The sequence below is a fragment of the Tachypleus tridentatus genome, chromosome 7, assembly GCF_004210375.1.
Source record: "Tachypleus tridentatus isolate NWPU-2018 chromosome 7, ASM421037v1, whole genome shotgun sequence".
Lineage (NCBI taxonomy): Eukaryota > Metazoa > Arthropoda > Merostomata > Xiphosura > Limulidae > Tachypleus > Tachypleus tridentatus.
The window spans coordinates 155,943,465-155,970,900 of record NC_134831.1 but is presented as its reverse complement, the minus strand read 5'-3'; the positions used below and the strand labels follow the sequence as shown (position 1 = coordinate 155,970,900).

The 27,436-nt window shown below is 33.5% G+C and overlaps 2 protein-coding genes across 5 annotated transcripts in view; one reads left to right on the top strand and one right to left on the bottom strand.

Moving 5' to 3' along the window:
* Positions 1-8,900: 8,900 nt before the first annotated feature.
* LOC143256974 (SOSS complex subunit C-like) lies at positions 8,901-14,681 on the bottom strand. Of its 3 annotated transcripts, none has more exons than XM_076514955.1 (5): positions 14,556-14,681; positions 12,001-12,082; positions 11,038-11,074; positions 10,031-10,090; positions 8,901-9,427 (listed from the first exon to the last, which is right to left on the bottom strand). In XM_076514955.1, exons 1-5 carry the CDS (start codon positions 14,584-14,586, stop codon positions 9,329-9,331), a joined length of 309 nt encoding a protein of 102 aa, XP_076371070.1. In that variant the 5' UTR covers positions 14,587-14,681; the 3' UTR covers positions 8,901-9,328. The 3 variants fall into 3 exon arrangements, with proteins under 3 accessions (XP_076371070.1, XP_076371069.1, XP_076371066.1); XM_076514954.1 differs by lacking the exon at positions 14,556-14,681 and adding an exon at positions 14,135-14,292; XM_076514951.1 differs by lacking the exons at positions 12,001-12,082; positions 14,556-14,681 and adding an exon at positions 14,135-14,404.
* Positions 14,682-24,696: 10,015 nt separating this feature from the next.
* The window catches only part of LOC143256971 (uncharacterized), a 72,489-nt gene continuing 69,749 nt past the window's right edge, over positions 24,697-27,436 (top strand). For both annotated transcript variants that reach the window (XM_076514928.1, XM_076514929.1), the window contains exon 1: positions 24,697-24,979. In XM_076514928.1, the coding sequence (XP_076371043.1) occupies positions 24,938-24,979 (42 nt within the window). In that variant the 5' untranslated portion in view covers positions 24,697-24,937. The remainder of the gene's footprint in view (positions 24,980-27,436) is intronic.

Below are 27,436 nucleotides of genomic sequence, written 5' to 3'. Positions count from 1 at the left end.
AATGATAATCATTCATTAACACAAGTAGAAACAATGGATTGACTGCCTGTTGTGGCATGATTATAAAATCTTTATCTTTCTCCCAGTGGGAAATCACAAATTTATGAACGTTACAGTTTGATGTTAAACTATATATATTCTTTACCAAAATTAAGTTTCAGAACCCTGTTTTATATCTTCATGTGATGTCAGCAAATCACTGCAGTTTTTCACCAAATGAATTATGTCTTAATATTTTTGGAATATCACACAGAAAATAAGTTTTACATGGGCAACAAAGTAAAGAATAAAACAGAAGTGAATAAATAAAATCTTCATTCACAGTAATTGTATATGTCTTAGTGTTTACTGACCACCTTACAAACACCCTTAACTTCTCACTGGATAAACACAAAAGGAAACTTAATTTTCCTCTAAAATTAAGACAAAATGTTTAAGGTATATCAGAATCCAAATTCAATGTGTATCAGTGACTTTTTGAAATAGTATTTGTAGCTTTCTTCAATTTTACAAGAAGCTGCACCACTCCTTAATATGGGTTTGCCCTTCTAGAAGGAATGTCAAAATTTTACAGCCAAAGTGAATGTGAATTTCCAGTCATTATTGGCATATGCAAGCTTTACCTGACAAAAAATTTGTGCATGTTTACAACCAATTATTGTTACAATAGTTAAGAATACTGTCATGGAAATTTTCACTAGTATATACCTGACAAAAAGTATTTTAATTAAGCATTATATTTATGTGTTTATTAGATATAGAGCTATAGTCCAATGGAAAGGTGGAGGAAGGGTAAAACTATAATTAACACCTTACACTGTCAACTGAATTAACCATTTACTTTACAAGTTGTTACTTATAACTTAAGGTTTTGCAATTTAACCTGATTTCTGATAAAACTCAAACACATTCTGAATGAAGAGAAATAATATCTAATTCCAAAAATAAATTTACAGTTATGTTTATACAGTCCATGCAAAAATATTATAATACCACAAATGAATACACTTAACACAGAGTTCATGATATGACTATTTTGTGAAGAAATGTTATATAAGATTCAGAAATTTTTCAGTTGTACAAGTCACACATTTGTTAATGACAACTATTCAAAAACAGTAAATATACTATGTTCTCTCTCATTTCAGATGGACAGTTGATAATATGATGGATTTCATTATATAAAGACTAAATAACATAATGCCTGAACATCTGAGTTGCCTTAACTCTATCATATTTTTGCATCAACATTAGTGAAAATGATGAGTCCATATTTTTCATCTGGTATATTTTACTTTATAGCAGAAATTTCACATTTGTGAATATTCCAATTGCTAACAATACTGTATGTATTTTTCATTTGCATTAAGAAAATACAGAGCAGGCCAATTTTTAGATCTCAGTGGTGTGATCTTAGCTAATAATTGAAGTCTCCAAGAAATATACTGCTGCTCAATATTTGTAGCCTTACTTGTGTAATTTTGAAATAACACCATATATGGAAACTATTCTCAGTAAGAAAATAAATGGTCAAAATGGATACATCTTTGGCAATTGATAAAACCCAGAGTTGGCTGAAGGAAGCTTTTAAAACGTATTAAAATAAATGAAATGCCTTTCCGTGTCTCTACAGACTCTTTGTGTTGTGATACAGGTATTTTAAGTCAATTGAGATAAACAACTGCTCCCTGGCTCAAGTTTGTCAGATGATGAGTCAAACTCCTTAACCCATCTGGCCATACTGGACCAAATACTAATGATTTGAGTAACATGACATCAACAATATTGATAAAGCCTAGACAACAATGGAATTTCAAGTACAACATACAACTCTTAATAAGGTACACAACCAAACTTGTCACAAGTATCACATTTAAAATTATTAACTTTTAACTCTCTTGTTATGAAAAACTAAATAATCATTAAAGATTGACTCCTAAAATAAATTAAATAATAACACCAACACTAAATAGTCTTGTATACCTATTAGCAACAGGCTGCATGTATGTCTGTTTTTATTATAGCTAAGCCACATCGATCTATCTACTGTGTCCAACGGAGATTTACAGCTTTCCCAGCAGGAAACCAATAGGCTGCAACAACTCGTCTTACAGTGGTTTATTTAAGAGAACGTAGTCCTCAAATAATTTTTTGATGACTGCAACAAGTATTATAATCCTATTGTATGTGTTTCCATTAGTTGTGTTTCATGTGTTTACTTTATTAGACTTTTATGTTTATAGAAGCACATATTTCAGAAAATAATTAATCAGTACTAAATACCAACATAGAAACTTCACTTTCCATGAAAAAAAAAAGAAATTAAGCTGGTTTGTTTTGAATGTTGTGCAAAGCTACATGAGGGCCAACTGCGCTAGCTGTCCCTAATTTAGCAGTTTAATACCAGAGGGAAGGCAGCTAGTCATCACCATCCACTGCCAACTCTTGGGCTACTCTTTTATCAATGAATAGTCGGATTGACCGTCACATTATAATGCCCCCATGGCTGAAAGGGTGAGCACGTTTGGTGTGATGGGGATTTGAACCTGCGACCCATGAGTCAAGTGCCTTAACCACCTGGTCATACTGGCCAGGAATGAAGCAGGCTTCCTTTTGCTCGGGAATGATTACTGACAGGCCACTTAATGTCATTGTATTATAGATCATTATTATTTTACATCGAATCAATCTTTCACGGATTCTTTGCATTCTTAATAAATTATTATATAATCAACATCAGGTTGAGCTTTGCAGAAAAGAAAATCTAAATTAAAAGTGCAACATGTATAAATAATGAACAAAAGAGTAGATTTATATGTTTTTGACAATGTCATTATGCACATTTTAGCTCAACCCTTCATGCTTGCTGTTTTAAAATAAATAATTATTTGGATGAGTATAACCTACATGTTTATTATCTATGGTCCATCCTGAGAAGGTGCAGATAGCAGATGGTTAAGGCACCCAAATCGTCATCTGAGGGTCATGGGTTCGAATCCCCATCACACCAAACATGCTTGCCCTTTCAGCCATAGGGGTATTATAATGTGATGGTCAAATTTGCTGGTAAAAGAGTTGGCAGTGGGTGTGGATGACTAGCTGCTTTCCCTCTAGTCTTATACTGCTAAATTAGGGATGGCTAGCACAGATAGCCCTCAAGTAGCTTTGTGCAAAATTCAAAACAAACCAACCCTGAAAGTCTGCAACATTTGATACAGTTAGCCACCCCAGAGATCTTAATGTTATCTCCATATTCAAAAGTTTGTTAGTCATTTCAGAGTTAATATCATTAATATAGACCATTAAAAGCAAAGGATCCAGCACAGAGCCCTGAGGCACACCTCTTGATCCAATCAGATTTAACTCCATTTATTATTAGTCTGCTTTCCACTCTTCAGCCAATTTTGTGTCATATTTAATAACATTTCTCCCTACACTTCAATTCCACCTATCTAACACATCTTTTGTGAGACATCTTATGAAACAGTTTTTGAAAATCAAGGCAAACCAAATTCTCTATTTCCTTCATCAACTCTTGAAGTAACATCATCAAAGAATCTCAAAAGATTTGTTAAACACGACTTTCTCTTAATGAAGTCATGCTGGTTCTTTGACATTACTACATCAAGCTGCTTCAAGTAACTCTCCAAAACGTTTCCAACTATTGACATAGGACTAAGTAGCTTATAATTGCCTGGACAATGTTTATCATCTTTAAATATTGAACTAATATTACCCAACTTAGTCTTCTAAAATTCTTCCACTACTTAATGACCTATAAAAAACATTAGATTGCAGTCCACAAATAAAATCCTTAGGTTCATTTAAAACTCTAGGATGAAAGTTATCTGGTCCAAAGGATTTATCAGTTTTTGGGTTTACCAGCTCTTACAATTTCAGAACTTTAAATGGTGTTTTTTACATCAATATTTGAGGCATAATACTTGTATCTTCCCTTGTAAAACCTGAAGAGAACATATAACAGCTTATCATCTTATAATCTTCCAAGATCATCTCCCCACTAACATTTTTAAAAAGCCCAATCCCCTTTCTGACATTTTGCTCACCTGTCATGTACCTAATGAACTCCTCACTGTTTAATTCTCTCAGCCAATCCTCTTTCATATACAATTTTTTCAACTTTTAACTTCCTTTTTATCAAGCTCTCTTGATTACCTATAGTCCTCCAAGTTATTGTTATTTCATCTTTGAATTTACTATGTTTATCCCTAATATTGTCTCTTACACCTTTACTAAACCATACTGGCTTATTCTACTCTGTTGCCCTTTTTTTCCGTAGGGAATAACTATGTCGAATATGCATATCAATGACTGTCATACCTGTTCAAGATTACCTCCCAGCTCTTTATTCCAATCTAAAGTAGCCAGATCATGTCTCATACCATTAAAATTGACTTTCCTGAAATTTTAAATCAGGGTACTATTATTTCTCAATTCTACATATAGTAAAATTTCAAACCTATTAGTGCAATAGTTGCTTGTACTTAAATGCTCACCAACCACAAATCTGTTTATCATATTTATATCAGATGCTACTATTAAACTTAATATAGCTTCCTCTCTCGTAGGTTCCATCACAGTATCCTGAACAATTTCCAAAATCCTATCCCCTCACTGCCAAACTCAAAATTTTCCCAATCAATACCTTCAAAATTAAAATATACCATAATAGCAACATATTTCCAGCTACCATTCTCCTCTCATTATACAGTTTCTCATCAACTTCTACATTCTGATCTAGTTGTCTATAATGATTCCCAATTATAAGACTTCTTTTTATATCCACTAACATCAATCTAAACTGACACAACCACTACTATTTCCTTTAGTATGATCTAAGTGAATAAGATTCAGTTCACTCCTCAGATATAAAGCTACTCCTCCCCCTTTTTTGGTACTCTACCTCTAGTAAATAATCTGTAGTCTCTCATCAAAATTGTTAAACTCCAACCACATCTCATAATATCAAAATCCTCAGTTTCTACAATTTCATTGAATTTATCAATTATATTTTTAATACTTTAACATTACAACAGTAACAATTAATCATAGATCTTAAACTACATCTGCATCTTATGCCTTTTGTACATGTTTTCCTGTCAATCATATATCAGATTTTACTAATACCACACCCGTTGCCCCTGTATAGTCCTAGTTTAAATCTATCACTGCACCAGAGTTAATAGTCTTTGCTAACATGCTAGCTCCTCTCTTGTTTAAGTGTAAGCCACTCCAAAAAAAAAAAAAAAATCTTCCCATTAAAATTATTCTACAAATTCAACCACAATATATGCTCACCCCTACACATTGATATAAGCCTGACATTTAATCTTAATGACCTACTTTATACATTACCCCTCAAATTCGTTCTTGGCAATAACAATGACAACATCAAGTTATTACCTCATTCTTTACATGCCATTATAAATGTTTTACACTTATCAATTAGCTCTTCACCTCCCTATTTCCTCACATCATTAGCTCCAACATGTGACAGAAAAACTGCAATGCTACTAACATCCTTAATTATCTCTCTGGTTCTATCAGTCATATCCTGTACTCCTGCTCCTGGATAATATAAACATATTCTTTCGCACCAATTTACTCCACATACTGTTCTATCTACATGCACAACAAGAGCCATCTACAACTTCCCTATCCTTTACACTATCATTCTTTGTGATCCCACATCTCCCTTTCCTGCTCCCCCTCATCACTAGTAAATGCTTGGAATTGGTTGCTTAACCTAAACCCAAGCCCATCCTAAACTCCTAAATGCATTATTTTGCCTTATTTCCTTTCTTAGGTCCCATGCAATTCTGTTTCCAAACTGTAGCCTTTGAAATGCAGACATTTAAGTTATTCATTAAACCCTACCATTGCTTCAAGAAATTTACAATTCTCCCTTTCCACCTCTGCAACTCTATCCAAAAAACTCTTGCACTTCTACCTTAACTTGCATGTCTTATAAATAAATTGTACACCTTGTGTACTCGCCTTCCTGAAAGTACACTTTAACCCAGAGTTTATCAACTGAGAATATTTAGTAGCCAGACTATTCTTAACTATATCTGATAGTTATATTGATTGTAATTTTAAGTGTAAATTGTAAGTTAAGATAGTACTTAATATGCTGTTAGTATTACTATTAATACTAACATAAGTTTGATCTAACAAATGCTCTGAATACATGACAAAGCTCAATTCACATGTTTGCAGTAGTAGAGGAGTTCTTAAGTTTATAATAGTGGTAGTTTTAGAAAGTAGTGGCTAGAACAGTTGACATGTGAGAAGCATATGTTAGTACAAAGACATCAACCTATCCCAACACAACAGTCTCTACCATATACTACAAATTACAAGTGTATGATCTGCCAAAAAGACACTCCAAATGATCTACTACTATGGTAATCTACTCAACATGTATAAGGAATGATGGGGCTGGTTATTGAATGTCAGTCCAAACCCTTATTAAATTTAGTCACTTAGGTTGTTTGCTTGTCAGTATAGCAATATTAAACTCATACAGATGAGTGTTAGAGTAGTTTAGTTCTGTAGGCTGATTTACAGTAAATGATGACTCTGTAAAGCACAGAAGCAAAAATATAGAGTGAAAGGAGGGATGCTGCTAACAAGAAGTAGTGTAAAAAATATACCTATGAAAGTGAGCTATCATAAAATAAATCAGCCAATGAAACATTGTTTCTTCTGAGACAAAATTCATACATTCAACTCCCTTCAATTTTTGTATGGATACACATGTTTGCCAGTCTACTCTTCATAAACAAGACACTCATTTACTTTCCAAGCTTAGTGCTGGAGATCTTGTAGCTTGTGTATGATTAAATATGTGGTAAGGAAAATGTATAGTTCAACTGTTACCATATTTGTGGCAACCACAGTAAAAGCCACATGTAATGTGATGATTTCACACTGACTTCATTGGTGGTGCTTAAAGGATCCACACCACTCAAAATCTAGATCCACCACGTTTAACTGATTTTGACCATAGGTAACTAATAATTTAATAAAAGTGTTAATTATTATTTTCTATTTCCAGATGATTAACACATAAGTGTCTGCAGATATGTGGGTATAATTACATAATTCACTGTTCTATGTACCTTTGAAATGAGGTCTTGGATATAATAGTTGCTGATGATGGCCATTTTGAAATTCAAGATAGTGTCTATAATATGGGTATTTCAGCTTCTCTGTCTCACCAAAACTGTTTAATAAGTATTTATCTGGTATCCTGTCTAATTTCATGTTTATATCACAAAGTGCACAGTTATTTTACATATCTGCTCCACTAATGTCATATGTTGGAAATTACTGATTTACAGATGAGATTTCAGCTTATTCTCAAATATAAGCCACAAGAACTTTGCCTCAGGGACCATGGAAAGTACAACTTCTCCAGCACAGAGCTCAGGATTGGAGTAAATACTTCGTTGGTGGCGAATTTTATGTAAACAGTTTTAAAGCAAGAAAAAGTAAAACCACCTTCTGTAGCCCACTTCAGTAAATGATTGAGGACAGTCTGTAGCTGCCACTCAATAAACCTCATGCTTGACAACTGACATAAGATGTGGAAATTATCAACATAGAGTCCATCTGTAACTATAAGGGGGGAGTTGTCCAGTGATGGCATTAATTTTTATAATGAAAGGTTTGACACTTAAAATACAGCACTTGGGAATTCCAAGTTCCAACAGAAAAAAATATGTCTCTTGAAAAAGGCATCCCTGATTGATGTTTCAAGTCAAATCATGTGATACACAGTGTAGTTCTGTCATCAAAACCCACACTGGGTGGGTGAAAGGAGGTTGTTTGGTTCGAGGAACAAAACAAGACAGGCATTAACCATCCTTTTTAAGATCTTACAGAGACACCTCATCTAGCAACTGAACAGCAGTATGAAAAAATCATGGGATCCTTCCTGGGCTTGGAAAAAGGGAGGACAATAGCCCAGCACCAAGCATCAGGAAAAGTATTCTCCTGCCAGATCCAGTTAAAAACAACCACAATAACAGCAAGAGATGCAAGAAGAGAGATGACACTACATCTTGTAGTGAATATCAACAGTTCAGACTGATTTACTGCCAGACCAATGAAGAGGCAGCTTGAGTTCCATCAGTATAAAGGGGCGATTATAGTCATATAGACGATCAGCCCGAAAGGAAAGAGGTGATCGCTCTATTTGAGTCTTGATAACTAAGAAGGTGGGGGATGAAGCAGAAATGTTAGATGCACAAGAAAAGCTTTCACTGAGAGTATCATTTTCTGATCATCTATTTTTTTCATTTTTATTATTTTGTTCAATGAATAGGGGTATTCATAATAAAATAAGAACATTTCAGTGCCCACTGTCCCCACCCACCAACCAAGAACATTGCAGCAATGCCAGGATTTATTGAGCACTATTTTTAAACACCAGCATCAAGCACAATGTCCACATCTGTTGAGAACATCCAACACTGGTACTTGGTTGGCCTTAGCCCAATTGAACCAGCCATATGACCCTGGAGAGGGCTTCCCCAAGGCTGCCATCTACAGGAATTCAAGGTCAAAATGGTGTGCTAGGGTTAGACCCCTCAGCAACCAGGATCCTCTCCTCCCCTTCATGGGTCACCATATGTGGCAAACATGCGGGTTGATGTTTCGATCCCAGAGGAAGTAAACTGAAATTACAGAACCTTCTCTAAGAGGTTCCCTGACCATGTACAGGAATTCACCTCAAGGGGTTGAACTAACAAAAAATCTCTCTCATATTTAGAGGTAAGCAATGAATAAATATAAACTGAATACTAATATTACCATATATTGATAATTCAATATTTTTACAAAAATTAAATAATAGAGAATCTCTGAAATATGTGAAACAATATTTTCTATAACTTTATTATCATATGAACAGGTATGGTTAAATTTATTTTTAACATTTAATTTACAAAGCACTTTAAAAACCTTTATTAGAAAAAAGATATATTAACTTCAAGTTTACATACAACTCTTTCAAACTTAAGCTTGAAATTACAGAATTATATGAAAGTTTATAGACTACACCACTACCACTGTGAAAATGTAATGAAATGAATAGAACTTAAACTTTGCTCTAAAGAAAATGGAACATTTATAAGTTACAAAATAAGTCTGATCTTTAATTGTTGCTTTGGTAGTAAAGAATACATTACTTAGAAGAAATCTTTTTCATCAAAATCTATTGAATTTTTCACTCTTGCTTTTGGTTGTCAAACTTTGGCAGGACAGGCAAAGTTAGGTTTCTAAATTATGATTCATAGTATCATTGTTGTTTATCAAACCTTGGCAGGACCGGCAAGATCAGGTTTCCAAACGATGATTCTTGGGTTATAAACCAACCTACAGAGTTGGCATGAGCATGCTAGAGAAGTAGCGATAAAAAGGAGCTCCAAAATTATACAATATATTATTTTATTATGTCAAAATAAACTTTATAGATATAAAATGTGTTGAACATTCCCTAAGTTGTGTGTTATATTCTATTTAAAATGTATAACACATAAAAACTGATGACAAATAACAATCAAATTGGGTTTTGATTTCAATGTTTACTATTACATAGCAAGCTTTCAACTTCTTTCGTACCTATGAACAAATATTTAGTTGATGATGGCTCTAATAGAGGACCTGAAGCCTTACTTTTATCTTTAAAACAGAAAAATAAGAACTATATAATGTCATATGAAACACAGATATTTTACAATAAAATCCTAACAGATGCCTTTTATATGCAACAATGTGTAAGACATATTACAAAAATACATGATTCTTTGCTCAGAGACAAGAGTTATAACAATATTGATTTCTACACAAGTAAAAAGCTGGTACACTGTACTGAACACCATCATAAGGAAGTGAGTTCTGTAGAGCATGTATAATATCAATTAAGAAGTGAGATCATCTTTATATAAATGGAGTGTTAAAACTACATGACTACATGAAAACATTGTTTTTCATTACTCACCTGAAGTGCTGTCCTCTGAGATGTGGATAAAGCATGTGCATCAACTGAGGACTGGGTTGTCTGAAAAATTCAAGTTTTTTGTAAAGTCATGCACTGTACAATTCAATTTAAACACAACTTAAAAAAACTATTAAGTGAAACCTTGTGCTCTAGTTAGCTCAGTACTACAAAAATTAGTCTTTATTTAAAGACAAAATTTTATGAGAATTTTATTTTGAATGAAAATAGTAATTGCTAATGTGATTAGGTTTTATACTACAACAACTGTTATGGTGTAAACACCTTTTAAAGGTGGCAAATCATGATTATAATTACTTAGTATTATTGGTATTGGGCCAATATTACATTTTGTAATACTGTAATCACTGTCTATAATCATAGAGATTTAAGAATTAGAAGACTGCATAATAATACACTCAAGGTGAACCAATATCCATTCGTGATAATGATTTCACTTGATCCACAGTTGAAACACAGTATGGGTTAAAATACTGTTTATATTTGCAATTTGTTGTAATAACAACCGTTATAATGAGAAAAATGGGCAGTTTCAGAAAGGTGTTCAAACCATAACAAATGTTGTTGTAACAAGTGGGTTATATAAATTATGTTCCAACCAATTATGTGTTGTTCCTCAGTTGATGTAATGAGCTTTGGACTGAGCAAATTGCACTTTCAATAATAGATATGAATACTGGTTTAGTTGGAATACCATAATTATGCATTCTTCTAATTCTTCAAAATCTCTAACTTCTAAGGCACTAGATATGTTCCAAATTGTTAATAAGAAGTTCACAAATACTATGTATTTCTGAAAACAAATAAACATGGACTATTTCAGGAAACTCACTCATGGATGTTCTCATGACTGTGAAATATTACTTTGCTAAATTATATTTTATACCCATATACTAATTTATGGAGAAGTCAATGAAAGTTATTACTAAGGTGTCAGAGATATGACAACTACTGATAAATATTATATAGTAAATAGTATATTTACTTACAGTAGCAATGCCAACTGCTGGGGTTAAGGACCCAGGCCTGAAAAATAGAATTTCTCAGACACAAACAAAACAGTAAGAAATGAAAGAAAGAAAACAACATACTCTTCTACTTTGTACAATTATATATAATACAATGCAATGGAAGTATCAATTCATTCAAGCTTTGTAACAGCTAATAAAAATATCAGATTGAAGGTAAATAACAGACTACTACAATACATCAACCACACTATATATGCTGCTGAAGAAGGTCTAATGTCTAATACCATAGTTATTCAGAATGGCAGGAATATGATAAAGTAGTACTTGATACTGTTTATATTAACAAATTTGTTGACAATAACAGTGACAACGTGAATGGGATTGTGATGGTGTAACAATTTTATTTGTCAGAATTATAGTAAGAAGATTTTAATATCATATTATGTATTTATGTCAACACCAAATATTATCTTACTTAATTATTGAAAGTACATGGATGCATTTAACATTCTAACTAACACTGTTAATTAAGGTAATATTGAATAAAGAATAGAAAATACCTTGTAGATAATTTTCAATGTGGGAATAATTAAATAAAATTATTCTCCAGAAACTTTCACATTACATATCTATTGACAGCACATTTTCAAACCCATTCATAAATTTTTCTCAAGTGAGAAGAAAAATAAATATATTTGAAAGCTTGAGATAAATAAATAATGAATGAGTTAGTTTATACAGTAGTATAATTTTATTCTATTGTGTAGGAATAGTTGAAAGACAGCAGTCCTTCTGTGTACCTTATTGTACTATAAACTGCAATTTTTCCGACACTTAAGTAAAGCTATACAACAATCATTGGCACTAGACTGAATGCAACTTCAAACTGATAGTTATTTTGAAAAAAACACTACTTTTGTATTTTAGGTTTTTTCTTTAGCATGAAAAACTAACATAACTTGATTTCAAAGTTTAACTTACAGTGTACTTGGCTGAACCTGTTTAAGTAAAAGCTGTTTTTTCTGCATTTGGAGTTCTTCCAAAATCTTCCTGTTTTGCTGTTCTAGATCAATTAAGAACTTTAAATATATGTACTGGAGTTTTATTACATTCTTAATCTACTTTCATACATTGTAGAATTCATAACTAATCCATTAACAATTTGTATATGCATGTGTTAAAACATTTAATGTTACATTAATGAGAAATTTAAATGTTTTCATCTAGTGCAAATTTTTAGGAAAAGAAAAATATTTTGGATATCATGGATGGATATAGCCATTTTTAGTGCAAAACTTAAAAAGCTATCTACTCTCTGTTTACTATAGGAAACCCAACTCCATAGTTTAGTGTTACAAGTCTGAAAACATACCATTAACTCACTGGGGTACCTGATGTAGGCAGAAGTGTTTTTGCATAATTAATAGTAATCTAACAGTAGAAAATGATATAAGCTGGATGAAACAAATGCCTCTTTTGATCACCTTTGTTGTTAAATGCAAAGGTACACAGTGGACTATCTGTTCTGTGCCTACCTTATGTAATGAAATCCTTTTTTAGCATTAAAAGTTCTCAGACACATTGCCAGAAGATTATCACTTTAGAAACAAAGTGGGAATAAATTAATATTAGCTTAAAATAATCATCATAATTATAATTTTTAGCTCAAAATTAATGTTTATATTATTTGCTAGTTGTAAATTTAATACATATCTAAGTTTTGAATTAATTACATGTAGATAGAGACATGATATACAAGTAACAAATAAGTGTTATTTAACAAGGGATTTTAATGTTAAATAGCTGTGAAATAGCTTCATTTTAGTTAAATGCACAATTACTGGGTGAGCAGACTAAACGTGGAGAATAAAAATTAATCAATTTCAGTATGATTAAAGGTAGTTCAAAATGGAATTTACAGGGGTAACAGATGCCAAGAATGGATTGTGTTCAAAAACCTTTGAACTTGGTTGTGACTTTCAGAAGACTTGGCAAGACAAGAGCATGTTACACTTGCAGAGCTCAACTGTTTCTTTGAGAACAAGTTAGCTTTGGAGAAAACTATACTATTAAAGTAGTACATTAAAAGCAGAAACTCTGGAAGAAACATAAGAATTACATAATTGGGATAATTTTAGAATTATAGAGTTAGTGTAAAGGAGAGGAATGAAAGTGCTTGATATAAAATAGTGCATAGTAGCAAAAATAAGTTATTGGTAAGTGTTCAGGCAGTAGTCACTAACAGATATGACCCTACAACTACTAGAAATAAGATAAAAGGTTTACATAGTTATGGAGTCTTCGTTAAGTATACACAAAGTTATCTGTTAGACATACAAAACTATTTAGTTTAAGAGTTATTATTTAGTTTTATAACAAGTGTTGAAAGTTAATCATTTTAAAAGTGATAGTTATGACAAATTTTGTTGCATAACTCTAAATGAGTTGTACATTGTGTATGCAGTACTACACTTAAGTAATACTGTTAATGTCATCTTACTTAAAGCTTCTAAGTTCTTCTCATCATGCAAATGCTGTTGTCATTAGAAAACAAGTATTTCTAAATTTCTCTTTTGTGCGTTATAAATACAAGCAGATGCAGAGTGTAAGTAAGCCTGTGACACAAATGCGAGATTACTAGCATTAGTAGTAACAAACGTTCATTAATTAGTCTAATGCACTCTCTCATCCACTGACTCGATAACATAATTCCCAAGTCTTTTCCCAACTCATGGTACTACTGACAAGATTTTTCTGCTTATCTTTAATGATGCGCTTTGCCAAAGTTATTGTAAATCTCATTCTAAATAACTATACCAAATCCATATCTTCTACTTCATCAAGATATCATTAACAGTTTCATGCGTTGTACTACTAACAAGCAGGCTTTTTCATATGTGTTTTATACTTTAAATTTTAATGATTTACATATCAAAGCAAATGGTTAATATCGCAATTTTCATTATGACTCGAAAAGCTTAGTGGTAAAAATGTTAGCCCTTCGAATATTATTACATTCCTGTAACTGTATGCCATTAACAGAGTAGCACCACGATATCTGTCGTCAAAAATCAATTAGATGTAAGAAATTAAAATATCTCAATTTCAGTATTACCTTGTCTTGTACTTGGTGGCTGGAAAGCCATGTTTTAAATTTACATGTATTATACTTTCCCTACAGTGCAATTTCGGTGAGATTGCTTTCGAATGACAAACACACAGATATGCCAGCTGATAACAAACAAAACGTTTATATCTTACAACACCGAGCTCATAAAAACGAAAAATCCACTTAAAAAAATTATATTTTCTTAATTTATTTAAAAGCAATAGGAAAAATTGAAAAACTATCATCAAGACTAAAAGGATTTTTTTAGCTGCAATATGTAAACATGAATTTTAGCTTAAACTTGTTAAAGAGTTTTATGTTCACGTTAACTGTAAATAAATATATTTAATGACAGCTATTAAAAATTTGAAAATAACCTTAATTATTGGAACCTGAACCATAATTGAAATTAAAAAGAATTTTTTACTTGTTCTTTTACTGAAGAAGGCCTGGAACATCTTGATAACAAAATTCCAGTCTCTAACGCATTGTAAAACTTTCTTATACAAGTATGGGACTTTATTTAAGAGGCGCAACCAGTTTGTTTGTTGTTGTTTTAAATGAGGGAGCCTGTCCTTTCTAATCGACAAATTTATATATAAAAGTTTATAAAAAATCTTCTGTGTATGCGGTCAGAATTGAGATTTGATATCCGTTGCAGCCACAGCAAATATATCATTGGATAACAAAATATTTACTACTGAAAAAATTGAAGTGCTTTGCCCACCACTGGTATCAAAACCCCATTTCTAGCAGTAGAGGTCCTTAGACATACTGTTGTGCCACTTGACGCCTAATTGATTGTAGTTAATTTGAAGGTGCTGATTTCAAAACTGGAGTCAGAATTTGTCCATAACCTACAACTTGAGTTGTTGTAGTATCTTAATATTTTATCAGGACTATGTGAAATACAGGGTGTCCACAAAAAATGTATACACACTTTGAATGATTATAAATACAATGCTTATTAAGATATATCTAGGTGTGTTTTTTTTTTAATCCAAGTTTAAGAAAACAAGAGTAGAAAGTGTTCGAACTGATGACTGTTCTGATCCAGGCACTGCTGATAACGCAGACAGATGGAATTGCAAACTTCACGAATCATTTTATTTGGTATTTGGGTGCATTTTATTTTAATTGCTGCTCTCAGCTCATTGATTGTTGCAGGTTTTGTGCAATAAACCTTATCTTTGACGTATCCCCATAAAAAAACGTTCAGTTTGTTTGTTTGTTTGTTTTTGAATTTCGCACAAAGCTAGTCGAGGGCTATCTGTGCTAGCCGTCCATAATTTAGCAGTGTAAGACTAGAGGAAAGGCAGCTAGTCATCACCACCCACCGCCAACTCTTGGGCTACTCTTTTACCAACGAATAGTGGGATTGACCGTAACATTATAACGCCCCCACGGCTGAGAGGGCGAGCATGTTTTGGCGCGACGGCGATGCGAACCCGTGACCCTCGGATTACGAGTCGCACGCCTTAACACGCTTGGCCATGCCGGGCCTAAAAAAAAAAGTTCAGAGGTGTGAGGTCTAGTGAACGTGGGGGAAATTCAGTGCTACCTCCTTGCTCAATCCATCTGTTCGGCAAATTTTCGTCAAGATAGGCCCTCACATTATGATAGTAGTTGGGAGGTGCTCCATCTTGCTGGAAATAAAATTCTTCATCTCTAAATTGCTCTCGAATGCGTAGCACGACTGATTCTTGCAGCAAGTTCAGATAAATGAGACCAGTGACTGTGTTTTCGAAAAAGAATGGTCCAATTAGCCCAACACTAATAATCCACACCACACTGTAACCCCTGGTAAGTTTAAGTGATGTTCATTCGTAACATGTGGGTTCTGAGGTGCCCACTTGGTACAATTTTGGCGATTAACTGAGCCATTTAACTTAAATTTGGCCTCATCGCTGCAGACAATCTTGTTTGGAAACTGTGCATCCTCTACAGCTTTTGCCAGATAGCACTCACAACATTCAACTTTCCAGTCAAGACCATCTATAATGAGGGCGTGGACTAATGCCGGAATAAATCTTTTACAATGAACGCACTTCAACATGTGATGGACACTTGATTTTGGGATTTCTGTCTCACGGGCTGTTTACCAAATAAATTTTCTTGGAGATCGATGGAGATTTTCCAACAGCTCTGCTTCTCGTGTGGAACTAGTGGACGACTGTGGTCTTCCAGAACGCCCTTTATGGACGTCTTGAACAGTTCTATTTGTTTCAAACTTATCTCTGATGCGAGTTATGATGAGTCGCGTTGGTGGATCTGTTTGAAACTCCTTCACTCCTTCCTAAATCGTCTTTGCACTTCAGCTGTGTTCTCGCACTTCCAGTGGCACTTTAAGATAGATTCCCTTTTCTAAAAGCTTAGTCTTGCTTCTGCCATTACTTTAAATCAGTTGCACTTGTAAAAAAGAAAGTTTGAGTAAGTTATAATAATTCAAAGTGTGTATGCATGTTTTTGGGACACCTTGTACTATGCAATCAACTCAGTACAATATATTTGTGCTGTGAAAGGTAAACGTTGTTTCTCTCTTAAGTTGTTGACTTTTTAAGGATCACAACATAACTCCCACCCACCCACACACATCGTTCATAGTTTTTAACTCGGTTCAGCTTAACTCTCTCGATACGGACTCAGTGAACTTGACTGACCACGCGAATGTATATGTCCGTTTAAAGTCTTTGTAGCTTTATTACTTCCAACTTCCAGTATATTCGCGATATTTGGCAATATTTCTGCTAATATTGCATGTCTTTCACACACAAAAAAAAAACGATAAAAACAACATATTTTTGGTTGTTGATTACACCTAACCCTACTTTTTTATAATAATAGTAGTAATGTACAAAACATTTTTATTTAATTCAATAATGCACCAAAGAATATAGACTAATAACATGCAAAACACAGGCAATTTTTCCTAACTCTTAAAAATCGTCTGGTTTATTAACTTTGCGTCAAGAGCCGTTACAAATTCAACCCAGGTAGTTGTCAACTTTTTCATGGGAATGAACAGTATAAGTAAAGTTAATGCTTACCTGTTCAGAAAACAGTATTTATTATACAACAAGTCATTTAGTAGATGAAAATCTCCAGTTTGTATTGGTTTTAAGTAATGTATAATTAAACGTAAGAGAGAACTGTTATAAAATCCAGAAAGATAGTAAAGTACAAATTTACAGGTGGGTGTGACAAGAGGTCCGATTTTCTATCTTATAGCACTGTAATCAAGCCGCAATTGAAGGCTATAGAAATTCTAGTTTGTATGAGCAATGGTAACTTTATATGAAGTGAGTTAAGTTTTATTCTGTACTTATTGGAGAGCTAGTGGGTAAAATATAGAAGAGGATAAACCAATAGAAAGTGTGCAACGTGTGTAATATTAGAGGACATTTAGAAATTTTTATAATATTGTCTTATAAAAGTAAGAACTTAGACTTATAAACTATTAAAATAAGGATTATTAGCTAAGATTATATATTACATTTATTGTTATGTCATTAAAAAAAGTGAATGTGCATTTGATATAGAGCACCATCAGAAACTTCCTTCAACAAGTGTATTTACAATATTGAAGACTAGTAATGAAATAGAAAATAAAGCAAAACATGCTTTAAATAATTTGGAGACTAAAATTAGAAAAAAAAAAGTATTATCATATAAATCACGGAGTGGTTTCGTTATGGATTGAAGATCTTTACAATAAGAACACGCCAATCAGATAAGCTCTCATTCGGGAGAAGGTACTAAGCTTGTATAATGACTTGTAAAAGAAGTTTGGAGAAGTAGCAGCTATAGAAAAACCATTCATCACTACTTGTGGAAGGTTTTACAGATTTCAGGCATGATATATTTTTAAGAACATAAAAATTCAGAAAGAGTGAGCCACTGCCGACGTAGATGCTGGGAATATGTTTCATAGCAACTTAAAAAATAATTGAGAGAGTTTATATGATCGTAAACAGGTATTTAATGTTGATGAAACCAGGCTGTGTTGGAAACGCATGCCTTTTAGGACACACACTACTGTTAACGAAAACACTGCACATGTCTTCAAGACCTCCAAGGATCGACTAACTCTTCTTGTAGGAGACAATGCTAATGATGACAAGAAATTAAAGTCGTTGCTTGTGCACAAAAGTGAAAATTCACGAGCATCGAAAAGTATTATGAACTCCTGGCTTCCTATGATACGAAAATCCTATTGTTTGGCCTGTTAACGAAACAGACTCTCTGTGAGTGTTTGGTGGGTCATTTTTTGTCTGAAATGGAAACGTGCTGTGAGGAAAATAATCTTACTTTCAAGATTCTTCTCGTGTTAAATAATGATAGAGCTGATGACAGCTGTTTCCAAATATAAAATTTGTATTTAAGCCATCGAAGACAATATCACTTATACAGATAACAAACAAGGGTGTTACTGCATGCTTCAAGAGCTAGTATTTGAGAAAGACATTCCACGAACTTATCTGTGAAACTAGTGGCAACGACAAACTAACAGTGCATTTATCTGAAGGATTTTGTGACATATCACACATACGTGAAGTAGTGCAAGTGGCCAAAGGAGTAGGGGAAAATGAAATCGAATAGCTGTTGGAGTCACATGTTATACCTGAAAACAATGAAGATCTTTTTGAATTAGGTAAATGTGCTTTTGAAGAAGAAACTATGAATGATAATTATGAACATTCTCTTCGACGGAGAGACTTTTCAGTCCCAGTGATAAGAGATGTGTTTGAACATGTTGAAACTGCAATCAATATTATTTACAAAACATAACACCCTTTTCGATCGATTTGTAAAGGTGATACAGACTGCTAGAGATTCTTTATCATGCTACTGCGAAATGTTAAACGCAAAACTGCAAGTAAAAAAACAGAGAACCCTGGACTCTTTTATTAAAAAAAAACACCGAAATACCATATTTCATAGTTTCTTATAAGAGACATTGCTTCTCATTGCGTCGAATAAACAAAGTTTACGCTCTTACTGTACCTATTCCTCCATTTCCCATTATTCTTAAGGGTGGAATTCCAAATTATACATCGTTTCATTATAAGTTGCAACTTTCCGGCAACTAATGTATAATGATGACCCCTTTAGGACCAAGTGACATTTCAATGTTTAACTGTATGAAATATTACAAACATTCACGTCCACCTTCAATCGTAGCACGCCTATGTAACCAGCTAAAAGAAAATAACAGGGACAAGGGTTTATTCACTAACAGCAATCATTCAATGTTTTAACAACAACATTATTGCGTGGCAGTAATTTAGGTTAAATTTTATGAAATATAACCAGAGGCAGTCAGAAACGTCCGTTTCTCTTCACCCAACTGCTTGGCTGAAAGTTAAAGAGTATCGAATTTGAAGTTATCTTGATTTACCGTAATCGAGATATGAAATTTTATAAACTGATTAGAGGAATTACTGTTAGACAGGAAAAGCCGAAAAGGAAAAGGAGAAATGAACGAAAGAAGTTGAGCTTCGTTGGAAGGTTTATTAACCGCTGCGGAGATTTGAGAAATGTGAGCAGGAGATACAGGTCGCGTACGTCAGTTGCTGTTTGAAAAGCCAGAATCTTGTATTAGTGAGACTGAAATATTTTTATCTTTAAAATTTGTTGTTTTTAGGCTTATATTGAACAAGTTAAACAAACGAATAATATCCCAGGGTATATTGCATGAACTTTATTAAATTTTAACCAAAGTAATGGAATAATGATTTATATTAAATACAGTTTAAATTCACAAATCCAAATATAAAAAAATATAATTTGCTAACTGTAAAAACAATAGCACTCTAACATAACTCAAACGGAATAGTAAGTATATTTGTCAAAAAGCTTTATGAACTAATAAATAAGTATACGAATTTAAAACATATAATTATAGGAGATGCTAACATAAAATTTACGACAGTGTTAAAATGGCCTTGAAGTGGTGCAGAATAATTACTTAAATATGTTGATAAAAAATAAATTTGTCTCATGTATAGAAACTGCTACAAGAGCTCGTGATAACCTGAAATCGTGTATCGGCCATATTTTCATGAATAGTCCGGCAAAAAACTATCGTACTTAAAACTAATATTGCGGATCACTATTCTACATACGTACATATGGATATCAAGGCTTCCATTGTACGTACCTCCACAATACCACTATTGTAAAAATTAAAGTAATTAATTACTCGCGACTGAACCAATTTCTTAAGACAGAAACATGGAACACGCTGTTAACACGCTGTAACCATGTTAAATGGTTGTTATACAAAAATTATGTAAATATTAATATAAATAACTTGGTAAGTGTTGTGAATTTACATGTGATGAAAACCATTCAACAACTAACACAGTCTGCTTCTAACTCGAAACACCAATATATACAGCTGTGGACAATTAATGGTTTATGCTTTCGATTAGAAGAAAAAATTGAAACCTGGTTTCTTGCAGTATAAGCCTACATACATACCACTTTGCCACTGGGGAGCTTAACTACAGGTCAATTTCAATAATGTCAAATCTCGCTAAAGTCTTAAAGAAAATTATTTTAAAAATTTAGTAAAATATTTGGAAAATAATAGAATATTATGAGATAATTAATTTGGATTTTGAAGGATTTAGGTATTCAAAATACGATATCGGAAGTAACTACATACATTACTGACCAGCTGGACAGAAGTAGGAAGTCGGCGGCCATATTCCTGGATCTGGCAAAAACTTTTGAAACGGTGTTGCACCCTAAATTGATAGCTAAGTTGTACAATATAGGAGTTAAAGGTATTACGCTAGATTGTTTATTTGTTTTCTAATTTCGCGCAAAGCTACACGAGTGCTATCTGCGCCAGCCGTCCCTAATGTAGCAGTGTAAGACTGGGAAGGCAGCTAGTTATCACCACCCACTTCCAACTCTTGGACTATTCTTCTACCAATAATGAAATTAACCGTCACATTATAACGCCCCCACGACTGAAAGGGCGAACATGTTTGGTGCGACGGGGATTCGAACCCGCGACCCCCAGATTGCGAGTCGAACGCCTTAACCCACCTGGCCTTGCTGGGCTGTATGTAGTTATACTGAGACCTTCCACAGCACAGAAAACATACCCTAAAATGGGAAGTAATTTCAGTTTAATTTTATTCTTTTTTTTATTAATCATGTAAAATAATCTAATAAAGGATTTTTTAAAAAGCTTTGTGCCTAACTACAAAAAATATTTACAATGTACATCAATAAAGATATAAATCAAACCCTCACGTACAATCCTAGTGAAAGATGTATTTCTAACAGTAAGGAGAGAACTTTTATAATTTTGTTCCGTGATATAGAAATGGTTGTCTGAATCTTGAATATCCAAAGAGTGACTTTTTTTATAGATTTTTGTTTGTGATGCCATTCAGTAGACAACACCAAGTTGTATTTATTATTTCGGACTTTATTATTATGTTACATATTACGATTTCAAACAGCCGGAAATTTTAATTTTAATTAATAAGTTAATTGAATGTCAATATGTATCAAATTCATGATATTTGCCAACAAGATTGATACACACAGTTTTTTCGTAACACAAATATATTTCAATATACAGTTTATGATGACGATTATTATAAATAGTTATTACAAAAAGTGATTTATATATAAATGTTTTGCAAACTTACAAATAACAGTGAACTTTCTATCTGAACTGAAATTGAATATTTTATCGATGGTTCACGATGAGCGAAGTAGTTTCGAGTTGATATCAGTACAATTAACTTAACGGGTAGCTAGCTATCTCACTATTCGTGGTTAGTCTCACACGGTTTACAAGCTGACTTTTCACCGACGACGATATTTAATGTCCTTCTAGAAATACTAATGTCCAATGTTAATTCTATGAAGTTAAATGGTTTATAATGTTCGAAATCTATAAACGTTTCCTGACTGATAAGTGTTTATCACAGTTATAGCTTCCGAGAATTATATTATACAAACTGCAGCAAATCAACAATATAAATGGTTTCTTCTTTTTTTAGACCGTACAGCGTCGACTTACAAGCTTTTGACGAGTTTGTCGAAAGCTCATTTGACAACAATACTGGCAAATCACTAGTATATTACATACACAGAAAGTACATTGTTGGTTCTTACACTCGAGAATTACAAATTTAGGGAATCTGCAGGAATTTTGCAATACATATTTAACAATATAAATTACTTGTATTTCTAAACATATATCTAACTAAAACAAAGATCGATATTAAAGTGAATATCCATTAGTAAATCCGTTACACTAACAAACAGGCTAGGAAAGGAAGGACCCCCTCTTTGTATCCATGATTGGTTGACTGTTTTAAATTTTACTCAAAGCTACACAAGGGCAATCTTCGCTAGCTATCTCTAACATAGCAATGAAAGACAAGAGGGTAGGCAGCTAATCATTACCACCCACTGCCAACTACGACGCGACGGAATGGGTTTTTACCACAAATATGAGTTAATAGACTTACCGTTGGTAATGTTTATATACATCAACTCGATTTGTGAAAAACCTATTATGTCAGTAGAATAACTTTTCTGTGCATGTTGCGTCTTAAAAGTGGACCTGAGTCAGCTGCTATCAAGGTGACTTAGATGTCATCAATAACTGTTGTGTTCATATTTATGTAAAATTGGTAAATGAAACCGGCCTATATCATATATAGATTTACAGTGTTTTAAAAATGCAATTAAACCGATTTAAGCGTGTAAAAACTTATGAAAAAGCCAATCATTAAGCAATATGTTCTTTTTTTTATGTCTACATCTTTTAAGGCGGCTGAACACACAAACGTTCGATTTGTAATCTACAATGGCAAGTTATATGATACAAGGATGTGTATTTAAAAATTCGACTCGTAATCTGAAGGTCGCGGGTTCGAATCCCCGTCGCTCCAAACATGCTTGCCCTTTCAGCCGTGGGGGCGATATAATGTGACGGTCAATCCCACTATTCGTTGGTTTCGTTGGTAAAAGAGTAGCCCAAGAGTTGGCGGTGGGTGGTGATAACTAGCTCTTCAAGGGCTATTTGCGCGGAATTAAAACAAAAACAGTATTTAAAGACAGTAATCGCTCATAGATACAGTTATCATGTCATGTCACTTGACTTGCCATTAATACTTGTTACGGCTAAATATCGTTTATTACACTATATTTAGTTTTTTGTTGTTGTTGTTTTTTGAAATTTCGCACAAAGCTACTCGAGGGCTATCTGTGCTAGCCGTCCCTAATTTAGCAGTGTAAGACTAGAGGGAAGGCAGCTAGTCATCACCACCCACCGCCAACTCTTGGGCTACTTTTTTACCAACGAATAGTGGGATTAATAATCCGTGATGACGAGAGAACCCACTTGTAAAGAAAATTATATACACTGTTGGCCAAAATCTTAAGGCCAATTAACATAAAGAAAAAATATGCATTTTGCGTTGTTAGACTCAACCACATATTTTAGTAAAGCTTCGAAAGATGAAAATAAGAAAAGGGAAAATAAAAATAAAAAACTTTTTTTAGCATTTAATAAAGAAAATGTGAACACTATGAAATTAGTCTAAATACTAGCTGGTTAAAACTTAAGACCATACTGAAACGAAGCATTAATCGGTAAACACGTAACGAAATTTAGTCCTTTGTGTTCAAGCATGAGCGTTGTCAACATCTCACACTGACATCTCCTGTGTTACATTGGGTAAAAACATGGCAAAAGCTAAAACGTTGACAGAGTTTAAATGTGACAAAATTGTCGAGCTGCAAAAGCCAGGTCTCTCTCAACCTGCCATCGCTGGTGAGATTGGGCGAAGTAAAACTGCTGTTGCAAATTTCTTAAAAGATCCTGAGGAATACGGAACGAGAATTTCTCGTGGTCTACTCAAGAAAATTTCGCCGGAGTTGAGCAGGAGGATTCGACGGGTTATCAGGTAAGACACCAGTCGATCGTGGAACCAAATTAATGCCCTTATGGATGCAGAATGCAGCTCAAGAACAATAAGACGGCATCTATGAGAGAAAGGCTTTAAAAACCGTGAACGGCTTCAAAGGCCACGCCTCCTTCCACACCACGAAACAACTCGGTTAAACTTTGCTGAGAAGCACCAAACATGGGATGCAGAAAAGTGGACAAAGGTTTTGTTCTTTGATGAGAAAAAATTTAATCTGAATGGTCCAAAAGGCTTCCAACGTTACTGTCACGCTAAGTATATCCCACTGGAGATATTTTCTACAACAGGGATGCAAACCAGCGACCCTCAGATTACGAGTCGCACGCCTTAACCCACCTGGCGATGCCAGACGTGTTTTTTTTTATTTTGCATTATATCCATGAAAATACTTTCAAATATTGATAGCGATGCCACAGTTTCTCAATGATTTTGAAATATGGCACTTCATCCATTTCTTACTTAAGTCTGTATTTGACCCATATTTTTCTCTGTAATGTCAGAAATTAGTGTAATTCGGCACCGAGAACTGAATGATGGTGTTAGCAGTCATGACCTCACTTTCAAGTCGTCGTGGTTGAAACCGTGATTTACGCTGTTATAAAATAAGCCACTGATTCTGTTAGACAAGCACGTGTGCAAAACAAAATATATGCTGTTTAAAAAAAATGGCGGAAAATGATTTTAGTTAGATAGGTGATGTGTCGGCATTACATTGTACTGCTTTTGCTGTATGTTGAAAGAAGATTGGAATATATTCATATAGGTTATTTAAAACATATGACTTTATGGGACAAGATTAAATAAGTAATATTAACTGGCAAGAAGTTTGAATAATTGAGCGATGCAAGATTCTGATTTTTGTAGAAGGGTCACGAAACGAAAAGTGAGTTAATTATCTTAAAAGTTGAGTAGTTAATAATAAGTTGAGTATCTTTGATTTTTAACCCTAACGGCTTATTTTTAGTGAAAGCGATTTTATTACTACAATTCTTTTAACTTTAAGCATAACAAAACATTTTAGTGCATTATCTTCACATTTTGTTGGGTTTTTCAAACTCCTGAACTAAAGGCTTTACCTTGATTATCTTGTTAAAGTTATTTATATTTGAAAAAATAACTGTTGAATAAAACCTTAAAATTTGAAAATGAAATGGGCAAATTTAGATGAATGTAAAGAAAAAAAAATTGTAGTAAGCGTGCTTTTTATCACAAATTTTAGGTCTGTTGGTTTCTATACATTAAAGGTAAACTGTAAAGGATGTTTTGCAAAAAAACAAGAGTGGTGGGTTTGCAAGAGATTGGATTGGCTGTATATATGAGATGAAATACAGCTTTTTGCTTTGATGATGTAAAACCTATGGGTTATAGATGAGGGTTTAATTATGAAATGTTTTGATGTTTTTAATATTGCTACAAATAAGAATAGTGATGTAAAAGTTATGGGAGACATAAATTTTAGGTTCATTCATTGGTCATAGATCCGAGCAAGGGGGATGTCATGTTAGATTTCTTGTTAACCATGAGTTGAAGTAGAAGAGTGACAATTATATAATGAGATAAGATGCTGCATGTTGAAGTAAAACAAAGCAATAGCTTCTGATTTTCAGGAAACACATTTTGAGGTTAAAAGGCAATATTCATAAATAATGAACTAGGAAAATTGGTCAAACCTCTATTAGTGTATGCATCTGGAGTATGAGAGAGAAAAAAGCTTAATACATTGTTCTCCTGAGGAATGTGTAGTGTTTTGCAAGTGTTTCTTGCCGTATATGTATTGTTTTGCTAAACAGTTAGGTTGCACTTAGGTTTTAGATTTATATTTTCATTATTTATGTATTATTTGTGTTTTCAAATGCATATTTAAAAGTACGATTGTATACATTTAACATTCTGTAGTTTGGCTTGTGGAAATGTCTAAGTGAGATGGTGTCATTTGTATGTGTAAGCAGAAGTAAAATAATTTGTGCACAACCATTACTCTGTAATAACTATAGAACACTTGAGGGCATGTTGATATAGCTACATCAAGAATAAAAGACAAAGAATTTGAAAGGAAAATTTAAAATAAACTGTAAATGAAAAGATAAAGATGTGAAATTAAAGTTTCAAAAGTCTAAAATATTCTATGAATATTTAAAAGGTGCATTTCTATTTCTTAGCTTTAAATATTTCATAGCACTGTATATTAATGATAATATCTAGAGTTAATGATATAAAAAATAATATACAAACATTTACTTTAAAAACATTTGATATTCATTTAGGAGGTTCTAGGGATTATGCAAATACAATGTGAAAACTGTCAGATAAGAAATAGTACTTTTAAACTCAAAATTATGTGGCATGTGAACTATTGAGAGTCTGAGTGCAAATAACTACATTATACTTTTTTGCTCCTACATTTGTTATGGGAGTATTTGACCAATAGCTAATTTTCTCTTCAGAATTCCAGTAGCTTGATGTATTACATTGTGTTTACTTAAGATTTGGCATTGTTGAATATATATAGGGAGAGAGAATATTAATACTGAAGGATTATGTAAAATAAAACAAAATCAAAAGGAGTAAGTGGGAGGTTTGGATTTGCTGTTTTAACATGTTTGACATCATTCCAGGATCTTTGGAGTAGAGGCTTCTTTGGTCAAACAACATTTCATCCTTTCTCATCTGGTGTCCAGTTTGTTCTAGTTAGAGTTAAGCATGACAGTGATTATTTTTTTTTATCTTGACTCTCCGCTTCCCAGCACTTGCCTGTTTTTTTCTTCCCATGGTGCCACTGATTGATGTTTCTCACAGTGATGCATGGCATGCCAAAACAGTATTGGTAACTACCTGCTAGTTCCCATGACAGCCTTCTTGTATTAGTGGAACCCTTTTATTTTTGATGTTTGGGCTTATAGACTATTGTCAAAAGTTTTCATCATCCCATTTCTTAACCTTCCTCTCTTATCCAGTGTGTCTGTTTCCTTTTCTCCTCTTTAAGATCTGTTGTTGTGTTTGCACCTATCTGAGATGATACAAGATGTCTTTACACAACAAGCCATCAGACCTGCTTGATGCAGTGCAGAGAGGTTTTACTTTCACCTATTTGACAAAAAAGACTGGGGACTGGAGGCCAGTCATCGATATGGCCTGTCTCAGTCAATATGTTCATGCCTCATAATTCACCGTGGAATCCTACCTTACTTTTTAGTAGGCTTTCTTCTCTGGGTCTTTGAATGACCAAGAAATGCTTATCTGCATGTTCCCATCATAAGGTGATGTACCAATTTCTTTTTTTATTTCCCTTGTCCTTACCCTTCTGATCCATTCTTTCCAGATACGTCAGCTACCCAGTACT

Bases quoted from the DNA above. Each gene is read 5' to 3' on its own strand.
- LOC143256974 (XM_076514951.1), bottom strand. From the start codon at position 14,373: ATGATAGTTTTTCAATTTTTCCTATTGCTTTTAAATAAATTAAGAAAA. The intron at 10,091-11,037 runs GTAAGTAAATAT...TGAATTTTTCAG, and splicing joins CAGCAGTTGGCATTGCTACT to ACAACCCAGTCCTCAGTTGA. The intron at 9,428-10,030 runs GTGAGTAATGAA...CTACTTCTCTAG, and splicing joins CTCAGAGGACAGCACTTCAG to CATGCTCATGCCAACTCTGT.